General features: G+C 34.8%; 1 protein-coding gene across 6 annotated transcripts in view; it reads left to right on the forward strand.

Annotated features, from left to right (window-relative positions):
- Positions 1 to 9,226, forward strand: part of LOC117339197 (leucine-rich repeat-containing protein 27-like) — a 40,592-nt gene extending 31,366 nt beyond the window's left edge. For 3 of the 6 annotated variants that reach the window (XM_033900652.1, XM_033900654.1, XM_033900658.1), the window contains one exon: positions 7,559 to 7,793. Coding sequence is in view for 3 of the 6 variants with exons in the window: in XM_033900653.1 (XP_033756544.1) it covers positions 7,559 to 7,693 (135 nt within the window). In the remaining 3 variants the exon portion in view is untranslated. Of the gene's footprint in view, positions 1 to 7,558 lie in introns of all 6 variants that reach the window. The other 3 variants (XM_033900653.1, XM_033900657.1, XM_033900655.1) reach the window with 2 other exon arrangements.
- The last annotated feature ends 4,421 nt before the right edge of the window (positions 9,227 to 13,647 follow it).

The raw sequence follows: 13,647 nt of genomic DNA on the forward strand, positions 1-13,647 counted from the left end.
ATACTCATAGGTGATGGGTTTATTACATGACATTCAGATTGCATTTGTTAGAATTTGTTCACTGAACTGCAATTTACCAGTACATATGTATATACAGTTGTATATAGACATGGATGGGCTAATTGTCATATAAATATCATAATGGTAATGGCACACTCAATATTTAATACTACGTCACAATTGCCAGATTATGGTTTCATCAACGTTTGTTAATGAAAGAAAATTTCTTAACTCCAATTTTTAAAAGGAAAGCATGACATAATTTCAAAAAAGTTCCTTAGCTAAGGTATTTTTTTTAAAAATTCAATAATGATTTTCTTTGGAAAATTTTCTGTTATTAAGGAAGTGAAGGAATGTTGATGGAATCATGACCAAATAAACTCCACCAGTCACGGCACATTGATGAACACTTTGCTGCATTTGGTTGTTTTTTTTTGAGAATCAGTATTTTCCCAGAGAGGAGGAGTTTTCAGCTATATATCTTGTTTTCCTTTGTACCCATGGCAACATTCATTACATTGGTAATGACAGTCCGATCTCATATCATTTAAAAGTTTGGACTCTTTAATGCAAGAAAATGACTTAGATATTCACTCAAATAAAGTTACATCATGAGTACTATAAATTAAAACAGCCATTTGCAAACATCATTTTCAGGACACTTCGGATTCTGTTGTGACTTTGTTGACTTTTGTTATCATATAAATAATGTATATTTTGACTTAAAGGTTTAAATATACAGTGTATTGATTTTCATAAAATATCAAAAAAATTGAAACAACAAGGAATACATTATGTACTAATATATTAGCTCATTGGTATGAAGTGCAAAATTATCAGTTTGTGTAGTTTAAGAGTCCATTGTTGTTGTATAACTTACAACTGAATTTTCCTGTATAGCATTTTTTGGGAAGATCGAGGGCCATCAAGTTTATTCAAAGGAATGATCTTGACCCCTGAATATCAAATTATTGGGTTCATTGTGTAATTTCATGATATTTATGAAGTTCGTCTCCAGGATAATGAGGTTGTACCAGGTGCATGTCACTGTTAGAAGTGAAGTGTTACACTGATCTAATCAGTATCAATATCTTTGTAAATAAATGACACTGACATGTTTTCAAGGTCACCTTGATCAGATCAGTTAGGAACTTCAGATAAATCCTTCAACAGAAAGATAATTAACATAATGTTTGTATCATTTCACAATAATATATCTGTTTGTATATAGGAGATATCATGCCTAATTTCGATTTCTGTACCTGGTTTTCTCTCTTATACAGTATCTTTTCTTTTTCTGACTTCAACAATTTTCTTGGTACCTGATATTTTCCAGTACTATTTCATTTTTCTTCTGTACACTATATATTATGTATTATGTTCCATTTTCAGACTGATTTCGACAGTAAAACAATATGGCCATACAGGGCTGTTGTAATCATAAATCTACACAATGTTTTCAGAATGTTAAATACAGCAATATCATATTGTTTATAAATATGATTAAAGCATTTGTGAGGATTGAAATAATAGCTTTCTACTTTTGTCATCATCACATTCACAATTAATTCTGTCTCTTTTCAAATAGTTTTTGTAACAATTTTCTGAAACTCTGGTTTTCAAATCTTAAACCATTTCACATATTATGGAAGAAAATTCTTATCATAACCCTTTAACTTGTAACAATTTTACTAACCTAGACTTAAATACTGTATCAGGAAAAGCACCCTGGAAACTCTTTGCAAAGTATAGAGAAAAAAACTAACACAAGTCGGTGTTGAGGTGTTCGTCACTGTATTAACTTCTATAATCTTTTGATCATTGCTGATATGTAGCAGTTCTCAGTCAATGATTTTCCACCATTCTATTGATTCTGTCGACAAATGCACTAACTTTATACTCACAGGGAGACTACAGACCACAAATTCTCTATCTAAGAACACGCACCGCTAGTAATAAGCCCCCCGCCTCCCATCATTCCACCACGGTGGCGGGGGCTCACGGGTCGTAAGTACTAATTCACTCTATTTCTTCCTGTAAACTGCTAGACACCACCATCTGTAGCTAGTAGCCTCCCTTTCTTTGTGAATTTAATGTAGTCTCCATAAGCTCTATCATAACAGTATACTACCCTGGTACAGCTGTATTAAATCTACTACTAACATCTATTTAGTGTACCAGTCCCCTCTATCAAATCAACTACAATTCTCACTTCTTTCCATTCTACAGACAGAAAGGTCATGCTCTGACATCAGTAATGGCTAGATTAATTGATACATTTTCTGTATCTATTAGCTAGATTTCTACCTTTATATATCATACAATAGTATTTTGTAATATATATCTAAGGTTTTTATATGTAAAAAAAACCTGCTGATGAAATACAGTATATATATAGCTCCAGACCCCTCCTATTAATATCAGATAGATTGTCTTCCTATCTATATGGCATGGCTAAAATCAGTACTCCTAGTTTTTGATAATAGCTAGCTCTTTCCTCTTCATATACCGTACATGTTGTTCATTTTATTTTGGATGTTAATGAAATCATGTGTTAAAATTTGTTATATTACCTATATTAAGTTATATGCTTGCTAGTTTCTGTTCTGGAAGTGTAATACTAGGACTAAATTTTTTCATGACAAGGTAACACAGAAGATGGTAAAGTTGTCATCACTCATATTTACTTAGCTGATTTTAATCTTACTTAATTAAGGAGCTGAGTAACTCATAACACCTCATAGGAATTCTTGTTTCATCGTGTTTAGTTTGGTAATTGCAATGTTAATTTATTGATAAAAGTTGTAATTGCTGAAATGATTTCTGACTTTATGTTGCATTCAGGATGGAATTATTTAACTTGCCCAAGTTTGATTTAGCCATGTTCTTTAAATTTCTCTATAAAATTTATCAACCTATTTCTAAGTTCCGAATATATTCCAAACTATACTGTATTACATGAACATGGTTGTAGCTGAACAAACTACATTTACAGATATAGCTCGCTGGTGCTTACATTAGGAAATGATTGTTCATTGCAAGTTGTAAGAGTCCAAATACATCAAAGCCTTTAAACCTTCTCAAGAACCGTCCATTTGTTTGTTTGCTGGGTTGATTGCCTAACGAAAGCCTGGGTCATTTTAAGTGGGGTCTCCTTGTAGTAGTTGGTGATCACATCAATGAACATTATATGAACTTGGCCTGTCGGATGCCATTTAGAGCATGTAGGGTAAAGCATTGACAGCACAGACCGGCCCATTTCTTATCTTCCAGAGAACCACCAACTCTAACACGGGTAGAGAGTGTCGAACCACGCACCATGGATCTTCACCCGAGGTCTAACATGGCCGACACTCTAACCGACTGAGCTATGACAGCCCCTGGTAGAACCAACAGGTCTAGAGTCGTAATATTTTATCAAGCGTATTGGGATCAGAAGTTTAAATAAATTTTCTTGACCCACTGTCAAGGTCATGGAGTCGAAATATATTAAAATCTGCATGTGATTTCTCAAGAAAAATTAGGCCTCGACTCATGATGTTTGGGTAGCAGGAAGCAGAAATAGAACTATGAAAGGCTATAAAGTTTGTTCAAGTAAATATCCAGGTAATGAATTAAACCCTCTGAACTTGACCCACTGACAAGGTTACCGCTGGGGGTGAAACCAGTCGAGCAGCAAGTTATCACCAGTCAATTAAAGTTATTGAAGTCCAGTGGATTAAGTGTATGATTGAAATTGGCCGTTTTATCAGAAAAAGTCAGTTCATAGATATATCCTTGTTTATATAATATCATGATGAAGTATTCGACTGATATTTATAAGATCATCGTGTAAAACATTTAATTTTCATCACTTGGATATTTATGTGTCATTCTACATTTTCCCATTGTTTACTATCAACATTCATTATGTTTGTTTTTGTTGCTTTGAATAATTGATTGCGAAAGCATACCGGTAAGTATCACAGAAACAATCACTGATTTGATATTGTCATCAGAGCTCTGCAATAGTTGGCATATAAAACTGAAATAACATTCAGGTGTATGTATGTTTTCTGATTGAAAACAAAACTTTATTTCAGGAATTGAAATATCAACTGTAAATAAGTGCAAACAATACCTGATCTGTTTGTAATTTCTATGTAGGTAAATATATACATTATGTATAGGAGTAAAAATCTTTAAAGAACGGTAAACAAGTAAGAAAATTTGAAATGGCCATCACTGATTATCTAAAAAGATATTGTAGTAATGATAATTCTAGATAGTGATAAAATTTGGCATATCAAAATTAGATATAGAATTATGTTTGGTGTTTTACGTGCATTTTGCTATCATGTGAGAAATGCAGATTATGAAATTGCATGGAATGAAGTTTGCATGTAGATTTTATTGTATGAGTGTTATCCTTGAAGAGTGCAGAGACTGATATTTAGTATTGGATGTTTTTATATAATATATATTGTTTTCAGTGATCTTGAAGAATTCTGTTAAAATTTAAACTTTTATTTTCCAATTGAATTTTTAGGTCATCTGACCCGAAGGGTCAGGATGACCTATAGTCATCATGCTTCGTCCGTCGTCGTGCGCCTTGCGCCGTGCGCCGTGCGTCGTGTGTAAACTTTTCACATTTCAAACTTCTTCTCAAGTTCCACCAGTGGGATTGAGCTGAAACTTGCCTGAAATGATCCTGATATGATGCCGACCAAGTGTTGTTATTTTTCGGGTAGGTCCGAAATCCAAGATGGCCGCCATAGCCGCCATTTTGAAAACACATTTTAAACTTCTTCTCATGTTCCACCAGTGCTATTGAGCTGAAACTTGCCTGAAATGATCCTGAGATGGTCCTGACCAAGTGTTGTTATTTTTCGGGTCGGTCCAAAATCCAAGATGGCCGCCATAGCCGCCATCTTGAAAAACACATTTTAAACTTCTTCTCCAGTTCCACCAGTGCTATTAAACTGAAACTTGCCTGAAATGATCCTGATATGATCCTGACAAAGTGTTGTTATTTTTCGGGTCAGTCCGAAATCCAAGATGGCCGCCATAGCCGCCATCTTGAAAAACACATTTTAAACTTCTTCTCCAGTTCCACCAGTGCTATTAAGCTGAAACTTGCCTGAAATGATCCTGATATGATGCCGACCAAGTGTTGTTATTTTTCGGGTCGATCCGAAATCCAAGATGGCCGCCATAGCCGCCATCTTGAAAAACACATTTTAAACTTCTTCTCCAGTTCCACCAGTGCTATTGGGCTGAAACTTGCCTGAAATGATCCTGATATGATGCCGACCAAGTGTTGTTATTTTTTGGGTTAGTCTGAAATCCAAGATGGCCGCCATAGCCGCCATCTTGAAAAACACATTTTAAACTTCTTCTCCAGTTCCACCAGTGCTATTGGGCTGAAACTTGCCTGAAATGATCCTGATATGATGCCGACCAAGTGTTGTTATTTTTCGGGTTGGTCTGAAATACAAGATGGCCGCCGTGGCCGCTATCTTGAAAAACACATTTTAAACTTCTTCTCCAGTTCCATTGGTGCCATTGAGTTGGAAATGGGTGAGGATGTCAAGGAAGGCGAGCCAACATAGTGTTGTTATTTTTTCGGCCTCGTAAAAACTTTGAAATGGCAGCAATGGGGGCCATTTTGTAACATGATTGCGCAATCATGGTTTTCCTGAACAACACCTATTTCAAACTTCTTCTCAAATTCCATCAGTGGGATTCAGCCCTAACTTACCAGAAATTATCCTGAGATGGCCCTTACCAAGTGTTGTTATTTATCGGGTCAGCCAGAAATCCAAGATGGCCACCATGGCAACCATCTTGAAAAAACATTTTAAACTTCTTCTCCAGTTCCACTGGTGCCATTGAGTTGGAAATTGGTGAGGATTTTAAGGAAGGAGTGCCAACAAAGTGTTAATATTTTTCCGCCTTGTAAAATCATTGACTTGGCAGCCATGGTGGCCATTTGTAACATGATTGTGCAATCATGGTTTTCCTGAACAATGCCTATTTTAAACTTCTTCTCAAATTCCCCCAATGGAATTCAGCTGTAACTGTAACCAGAAATGATCCTGAGATGGTCCTTACCAAGTGTTGTTATTTATTGGGTCGGTCAGAAATCCAAGATGGCCACCATGGCAAACGGCGCCACTATATACTTGCTACAGAGAATACATACTACAATTATATAAGGTTTTTAAGTTAGAGTCAGATGACCGTTAAGGCCCCTGGGCCTCTTGTTACCATAAGTATGAGAAATGTTTTTGTATCACTTCACTTCATAAACAAGGTCACAGGGGTGAAATATGCTAATTAAGTTCTAAAAGATGCAGGGCACTATCTTTGGTTGGTAGATTCCTGCTATAGAGTGCTATGAAATTTCCTCACACCATTGATCTTGTCCTATTTTCAAGGTCACAGGGGTCAAAAATAAAAAAAAAATTTTAGTCTTATTCTTAAGTTCTAAAAGAATGCAGGGCACTCATCTTTGGTCAGTTGGTTCCTGCTATAGAGTGCTATGAAATTTCCTCACACCGTTGACCTTGTCCTTTTTTCAAGGTCACAGGGGTAAAAAAGTTAAAGATTCATTTTTTTAATCATATTCTTAAATTCTAAAAGATGCAGGGTACTCATCTTTGGTCGGTAGGTTCCTGCTACAGAGAGCTATGAAATTTCCTCACACCGTTGACCTTGTCCTATTTTCAAGGTCACAGGGTTGAATTTGTTTAAAACTTCCAGAATCTTCCAAGTTGCAGCAGACCCAGAGCTCTGATATTTGCAAGCAGGTACCTAGGACATAGTGGAATAAAGTTTCCTCATAAAAATGACCTATATCTATTTTCAATGTCACTGGGGCCAAATAGTTAAAAAGTAATTAGTGAATCTTGTTCTAAGTTCTAAAACATAATACCAATGATCTTGACCTGTTGTCTGGTTCACAGGTGTCAGAGATGTGAAAAACTTCAATGTACAATCAATCTCCTTTTTAATTTCCATTAGACCCATTTAATTTTTTTTCTGCAGGTTACATGGATTGAGTGCTATTATGATTCTGCATACAAATGACCTTGGCCTATTTTCAAGGTCACCATTATGATATATGAAATATTTGACTAAGTGCACTATGTTTATTACACAGGATCAACAACATGCTTCACATCACGCTTCACATTGCTACAAGTACAAATGTATTGGGTTTTGCATTGGTTATATATTTTTAATATTTGATTAAATAAAACAACCAATAGTGGTTAAGTTGTTGGTACATGTATTTCAGTACCTTTAACTGTCTGAGATAATGCATCTATACAAAGCCATACATTTTGATTCACCAATGCATCAGTTAATCATCTCACTTCTGTTTGAAATATTGTATGCAATTTCCCGAAACATCACTAACATATAACAATTTCAACAAGAAAATTGGAAATAGGGATATTGTCATTATTCTGGACCTTTTGTCTAGATTTACTTCACAGGGATGCTGCTGCGCCTTGTATAACCTCAACTAAATTGACCATTTTTTTCAAGTGTTGTTTGTATATATTTTCAGGCTGAGGATCTTCACAAAGAGCTGTCTTTATCCAGGAAAAAATTGGAGTACCGGTTCCGAGCTTTTACAGGGGACCTAACGACGGGTTACACTGCCAAACGGAACACGGCCGTCCCTCAGTTACCTCATCAGTGAAGATGATTCTATTGGTTTTCATGGATAATGTCCAGGTGCTAAAATATCAAGGAAAAACAACCCTTGGATATAATCCTTGAATGAGAGTAATTTAGTCAGGGCCAGCATGGAAAGGGAAGATAACAGCTGATAAATGGCGGACAATCTTACATTGTACATCTTATTCTCTGATTTTTTGCGTTAGTTGAGCTATCCGACATCCACCAGTGATACTTAGTTTTATACAGGTTTCAATATATCATTTGATCTAAAAAATAATATACTGCAAATAATGAAAAAATAAAGAAGGATTTTGGAATTCTTAACTTTGGCAATTTTAGAGTTGATTTGAATTCTGGGCCAAAGACTTGCAGGTCTATACCTGCATATTCTTTTTTTTAGAAAATAATGTACATAAGCTTATGTATGAAATTAACATAATTTATAGAATAAAAAACCCAACATAGCAGTGATATTTGCTGTCTTTAAAAAAAAATGTTCTTGTTTTCGTTTTTGTGATGTCTGAAGTGGTATGTTTATTTGTTAATTTACTGTTAGTAACACTTTGTAACTTGATTTTTCAAAAGTTTCCTGCTGCAGATTTTTTCAATGTAATCATTCTTGTATAGCCTTAATAACTATATACATGTACATTGCACAATCTAAAATGTATTGGAAGCATGAATCGGAGAGATTCGCTGTTTATATTGAATATGAAAGTTCAGTATTGTAAACAATTAGCCAAAAATAGATCTTTTTTTTATTCTATGTATTTGTACATAATTATCAAATTGTTTAATTGTCTAAAATTTTAAATCTTGAGTTTGAAGTTGATAAAAATAAAATAAAAACAACACAAACAGATATTATTTCCTGATATTTAGAGATTTATAATACAGATAGATATTTACTTTATTTTCAACAATAAATAGCATTAAAAAGTGTCAGTTTGATTGAAAGACTATGTTCTATATAATAGTGAGACAGAATTTCAGTTGTAAATGATTGTGATGAAACTTGTCAAGTTTTTTTTATTAGATTTTCTTGCCATCAGTATTTAAATTACCAAATGTTCTTATACCAAATAATTGTTTTAGATTAATACTGTGGTAACAGTATTTTTAGTGAAATTTTATTCATCAGTTTAAATAATTATCACTGCCAATTTAAAATTTCAATATTTAATCTAGAGACTGTATCAATCATTATAGAGTTTGTTTATCACTACAATGCTGTACAGTGTTAGGGATGGTATATTTGGTGATTTTATTTAGTGATTTTCCTGTGGTCATTGTTAGTGCATTCCCCAGACACGGACCAGTGAGAGTCGGCATCGTGGATTATGATGACCAGTGAGAGTTGGTATCATGTGTTACGATGACCAGTGAGAGTCGGCATCATGGGTTACGATGACCAGTGAGAGTCGGCATCATGGATTATGATGACCAGTGAGAGTCGGCATCGTGGGTTACGATGACCAATGAGAGTCGGCATCATGGGTTACGATGACCAGTGAGAGTCGGTATCGTGGGTTACGATGACCAGTGAGAGTCGGTATCGTGGGTTACGATGACCAGTGAGAGTCGGTATCGTGGGTTACGATGACCAGTGAGAGTCGGTATCGTGGGTTACGATGACCAGTGGTATGAAAACAACAATTCAATAACTTAATAAAAATAAAGTGTTTGTATATAAATTTATCAATGTTATTATGTACGAAAATGATATTTGGATTACTGAGAAACAAAATGTCATGATAAATGCATTATACAAATATAATTAATTATTTAGTTGATTATGCTGATTTCTATACCCTGTGTTATTCAACTCTCAGACCATCAGTTAATCATTACAGCTGTTGATTAACAATCTGTTTATATCACACGTGGTATAAACTCTGTACGCATTTTCGATTGGCTAACACAGTGAACTTTGACCCAAGCTGCAATTGTTATTGACGTCATCAATAATCTAATGACGTCACATCACCGGGTCCCGGACGTCACCGGTACACTTTATTTGCATATGCGAAATTATACTTGGCCACGTTTCCCTTTGATTCAAGCCGATATTATTGTGGTAGAAACAGGTCACACGACTCAAAATTGTTGGATACGAAATTTATTCTAAAGCTCGTGTCTTTTGTAACTTTAAAAAAATAACTTACTTGTGTGAAATAAATTCCATATCCAACAACCACTCGTTGTGTAACCTCTATATTTATACTTTTGGCTGATATAAATAACTTCCCCCTTTTAGTTTCTGTATTTTGGCATATATTAAAGTGAAAGGCAAACTTACCATATTTATCTGAAAATTAAACCATGGCCAAGACCATCCATACAGTTATTGCTGTATATATATGTACAGCAGAATTTCCAACATGCTATCATGTTGCCTGCCCATTAATAATCAAATGATGTCTTTGTACAGTATTTTGTCATCAAGAACAGTTGTGTAGGTAGTATATCTATATGTAGTTGTGTCATACATATTGCATTTTCACATAATTTTTAAAATTTTAGTAGTCAGTTTCACTTTTACATGTTTTTTTCTCATTATGAAATGTTTCCTAAAATTCTCAAACAATCCATCTGCACAATAAATATCAAATAGCGAATTGCCATTGTAAAGTTGTCAATCTTAAACTTACAAAAAATCCTTATTGTTAAATGTGATATGTTTATTTTATATTCCATTGCTAGTATCATAGTACTTGTAAAGTACAGAGAGTAAAATGTGAAACTGGGGAATTTTTATCCAACTTTAACATGAATTGTATTCTGTGTGTAAGCTACTCAGTTGAGAATGTATGGGTGTTGACAAGGAAGTATTTATTTTGAGGAGGTGAACAAGTGTGGATTGTGAATTAAACACAACAAAAATGTGTATATTGAAATCCTGCTGAATTGATTATTCTAAGTATGTTAGAAGTCTGAGTTATAATGTGTGAGTAACAAACTGTTTAATAGTTTAGATTCTGAGTGCCTGACTATGTAACTTACTGTAAATCTGACAGTCTTCATTCTAATCAGTACTTGTTCATATATAACCACACTAAAATCAAAAGTCTTCAAAATAATTTGATTGAAGTTGTACATCATGATACCAGTTCTGAAAAAAGTGGATTCTATTTTGACTTCCTGAATGAATGATAGCCTAAAATTATTATATATTTTACATTGTGTAATTCTAGATCTCATTCCTAAAACATGACACTTTATACCTAATTTGTTTGTAAATTTATATTTTTGTATTAAGGTTGACTCTTGACACTAATGCTAGTAACTTCACTACACTTTTGATTTAAAAGTTGATATGATTAGATTTATAGTGTCACACTGTTGAAGAAAAGTACAGCTTCAATGCCCTGTCTAGTACAGTATGTCATGTGATTAATACATATTGTAATGCAATGAAAGAGAAATATATTCATTGATGTTTTACTTTAAATTTGAAATGAGCAAAATTTGCTGTACATCTTGCCTTTTGCTAAAATTTAGTTACAGTGCAACACTCACTGCATAGAAAAGCCTGCCTAATAGAAATATATTTTTGTTCAACTGCAGAAATATTGCAAGTATGATATACTATTACAATCTGTGGAGAAGATTGTTACATTACACTGCTATCAAAGCTGTTCTCACTAGCTGTAATATTTGGTAACACGACCTCTTGTTTATACCCCTATCCCCCCCCCCCCCCCCCCCCCCCCCCCCCTTCATTTTAGCGAGGCAATACCTTAAAAAGTCACGCACTTGTAAATTGAAAGTCACATGATCTGCCTTTCAACATAGACCCCAGTGATACTGAATTAGTTCATAGATTTTTTTCATAACTATCAAATAATTTATATCTGACTTTTACAAAGGATATTGTAAGAGAGAAATAAAAACAGTTACAGAAAAAGTGAGTTTTGGTTTGTTTTGTTTTTGCGGAGACGGAAGATATGACCTTACCCTGGACATAGTAATGACCTTCAGTTAATCTGTCAACCATCAAATGAAAGTGATTCAAAAAGAAACTTAATTTTCTTATCCTCCGTGTTTATTATAGTTGTCTTGTATAATTCTTGAGATATCATGATCAACCTCAAGAGACAAAATGTAGCTATAATGGTTTTTTGATTGGTCCTATACGAACGGTAATCCAAAGATTTCTGATGTTTTAATGGCCTTTTAAAAATATGATTTTGGCCAACTTCAGATTTTTAGACCACCATCTTATTTGTGGGCTATTCAAATTGCCCAATGTCGAAAGGAAAGGACGGAAAAGTATAGAAAAGAACAAGTTGTTTAAAGGACCAATAAAGATCATTCAATGGTGGTTGCCAAGATCCCTGTGAGATCTCTTGTTATACCCCCCGCAACGAAGTTAGGGGGGGATACTGGAATCAGGTTGTCTGTCTGTCTGTAGACGCATTTTGTCCGGACAACTCCTCCTAAACCGATGGGCCAATTCCGATGAAACTTCACACAAATATTAATAATCATGTGTAGATGTGCATGCCACTTTATTTTTCTCAAAATTATAGTTACTATGGCAACTGGTCACTATAAACAGGTTTTCCGATAAGAACCATAAATTTAAGTTTGTCCGGACAACTCCTCCTAAACCGAAAGGGCGATTTCAATGAAACTTCACACAAATATAGAGGACCATGTGTAGATGTGCATGCCACTCTTTTTTTTCTTCAAAATTATGGTTGCCATGGCAACTGGTCACTATAAACAGGTTTTCTGATAAGAACCATAACTTTAAGTTTGTCCGGACAACTCCTCCTAAACCGAAGGCCGATTTCAATGAAACTTCACACAAATATAGAGGACCATGTGTAGATGTGCATGCCACTTTCTTTTTTTTTCAAAATTATGGTTGCTATGGCAACTAGTCACTATATTACTGGGTTATCTTAGTTAGCCTCTAATTAACAGTTCCAATTCACCATTGACTCGTGCAGATTGCGGGGGTATTAGTCAGCCATCCTGGCGACAATTCTAGTTAAGGCTGATACAACATCAGAAACCTTCATATTAACATTGAACCTACATGGATAAGAAATAAGAGGAACCTAAATGCAAAATCTGAGAAACATTTATCTTCTTTGCAAAATATGGACAACAAACTTTATTTCTGGATCTGAGGACGACATACCTAATATGTTGAAATGTAAACTATTAAATCTGTTGAAGATCTCCCTACTGATATGTCGTCTGGTCTTCTGTCCTTATTGTTTATTTCTGGATGTCAAATTCCAAGATGGCCACCTATCATTTGTGATTTTTCTGACCAGTCCATTCACAATGTTCAACCACGCGAGGACCACAGGAGCTCTGACAAACCAAGAGACAATAGACCTTAGATGAAGGTGGTCTTGAGAATTACATCTTAACATTGATCGTTGCAAGATGTCGCATACCTATTAGGTAACATTTAATCAGACTAATGAGTGGAAAATTTGTATGAATCATCTCGGCTAACATGTGTCCTGGATTTCTTTGAAGGAACCTATAACATAATATGCAGTTTCCAAACTGCAAATAAATGAATTTCTGTTATCCTTGGGGAGTTTTATTTCTCAAAACGAACTTAACAATGATATTGTTGTTTGCCAAGCTTATCCTGCTGTCAATATCAATTATCATATTAAGGCAGGGACACCTTGTACTAGCTGTTGGATACTTAACAGAACAAAACACAGGACACCTGTTACAAGCTATACAGCGAAATTAGAGAAAGTATCTTGCCCAAGGAGAAGTGTTCCAGTTATAGATTGAACCACACACCCTGGAGATGCTCTATTGACTGGTCAATGGCTTGTATGTTTTAACGTCCTATCAACAGCTAAGGTCATGAAGGCCTGCCCTGTGCACGTGTGTAGTGAATGATTGTGTTTTGTGAGGCTGCTGTATGTACATATTTGTCTCCTTAATTTGTTTAACTGATACCGACTTTATAGTGCAACCTCACTGAAG

Source organism: Pecten maximus, chromosome 12 (assembly GCF_902652985.1).
Source record: "Pecten maximus chromosome 12, xPecMax1.1, whole genome shotgun sequence".
NCBI classification, from domain to species: Eukaryota; Metazoa; Mollusca; class Bivalvia; order Pectinida; family Pectinidae; genus Pecten; species Pecten maximus.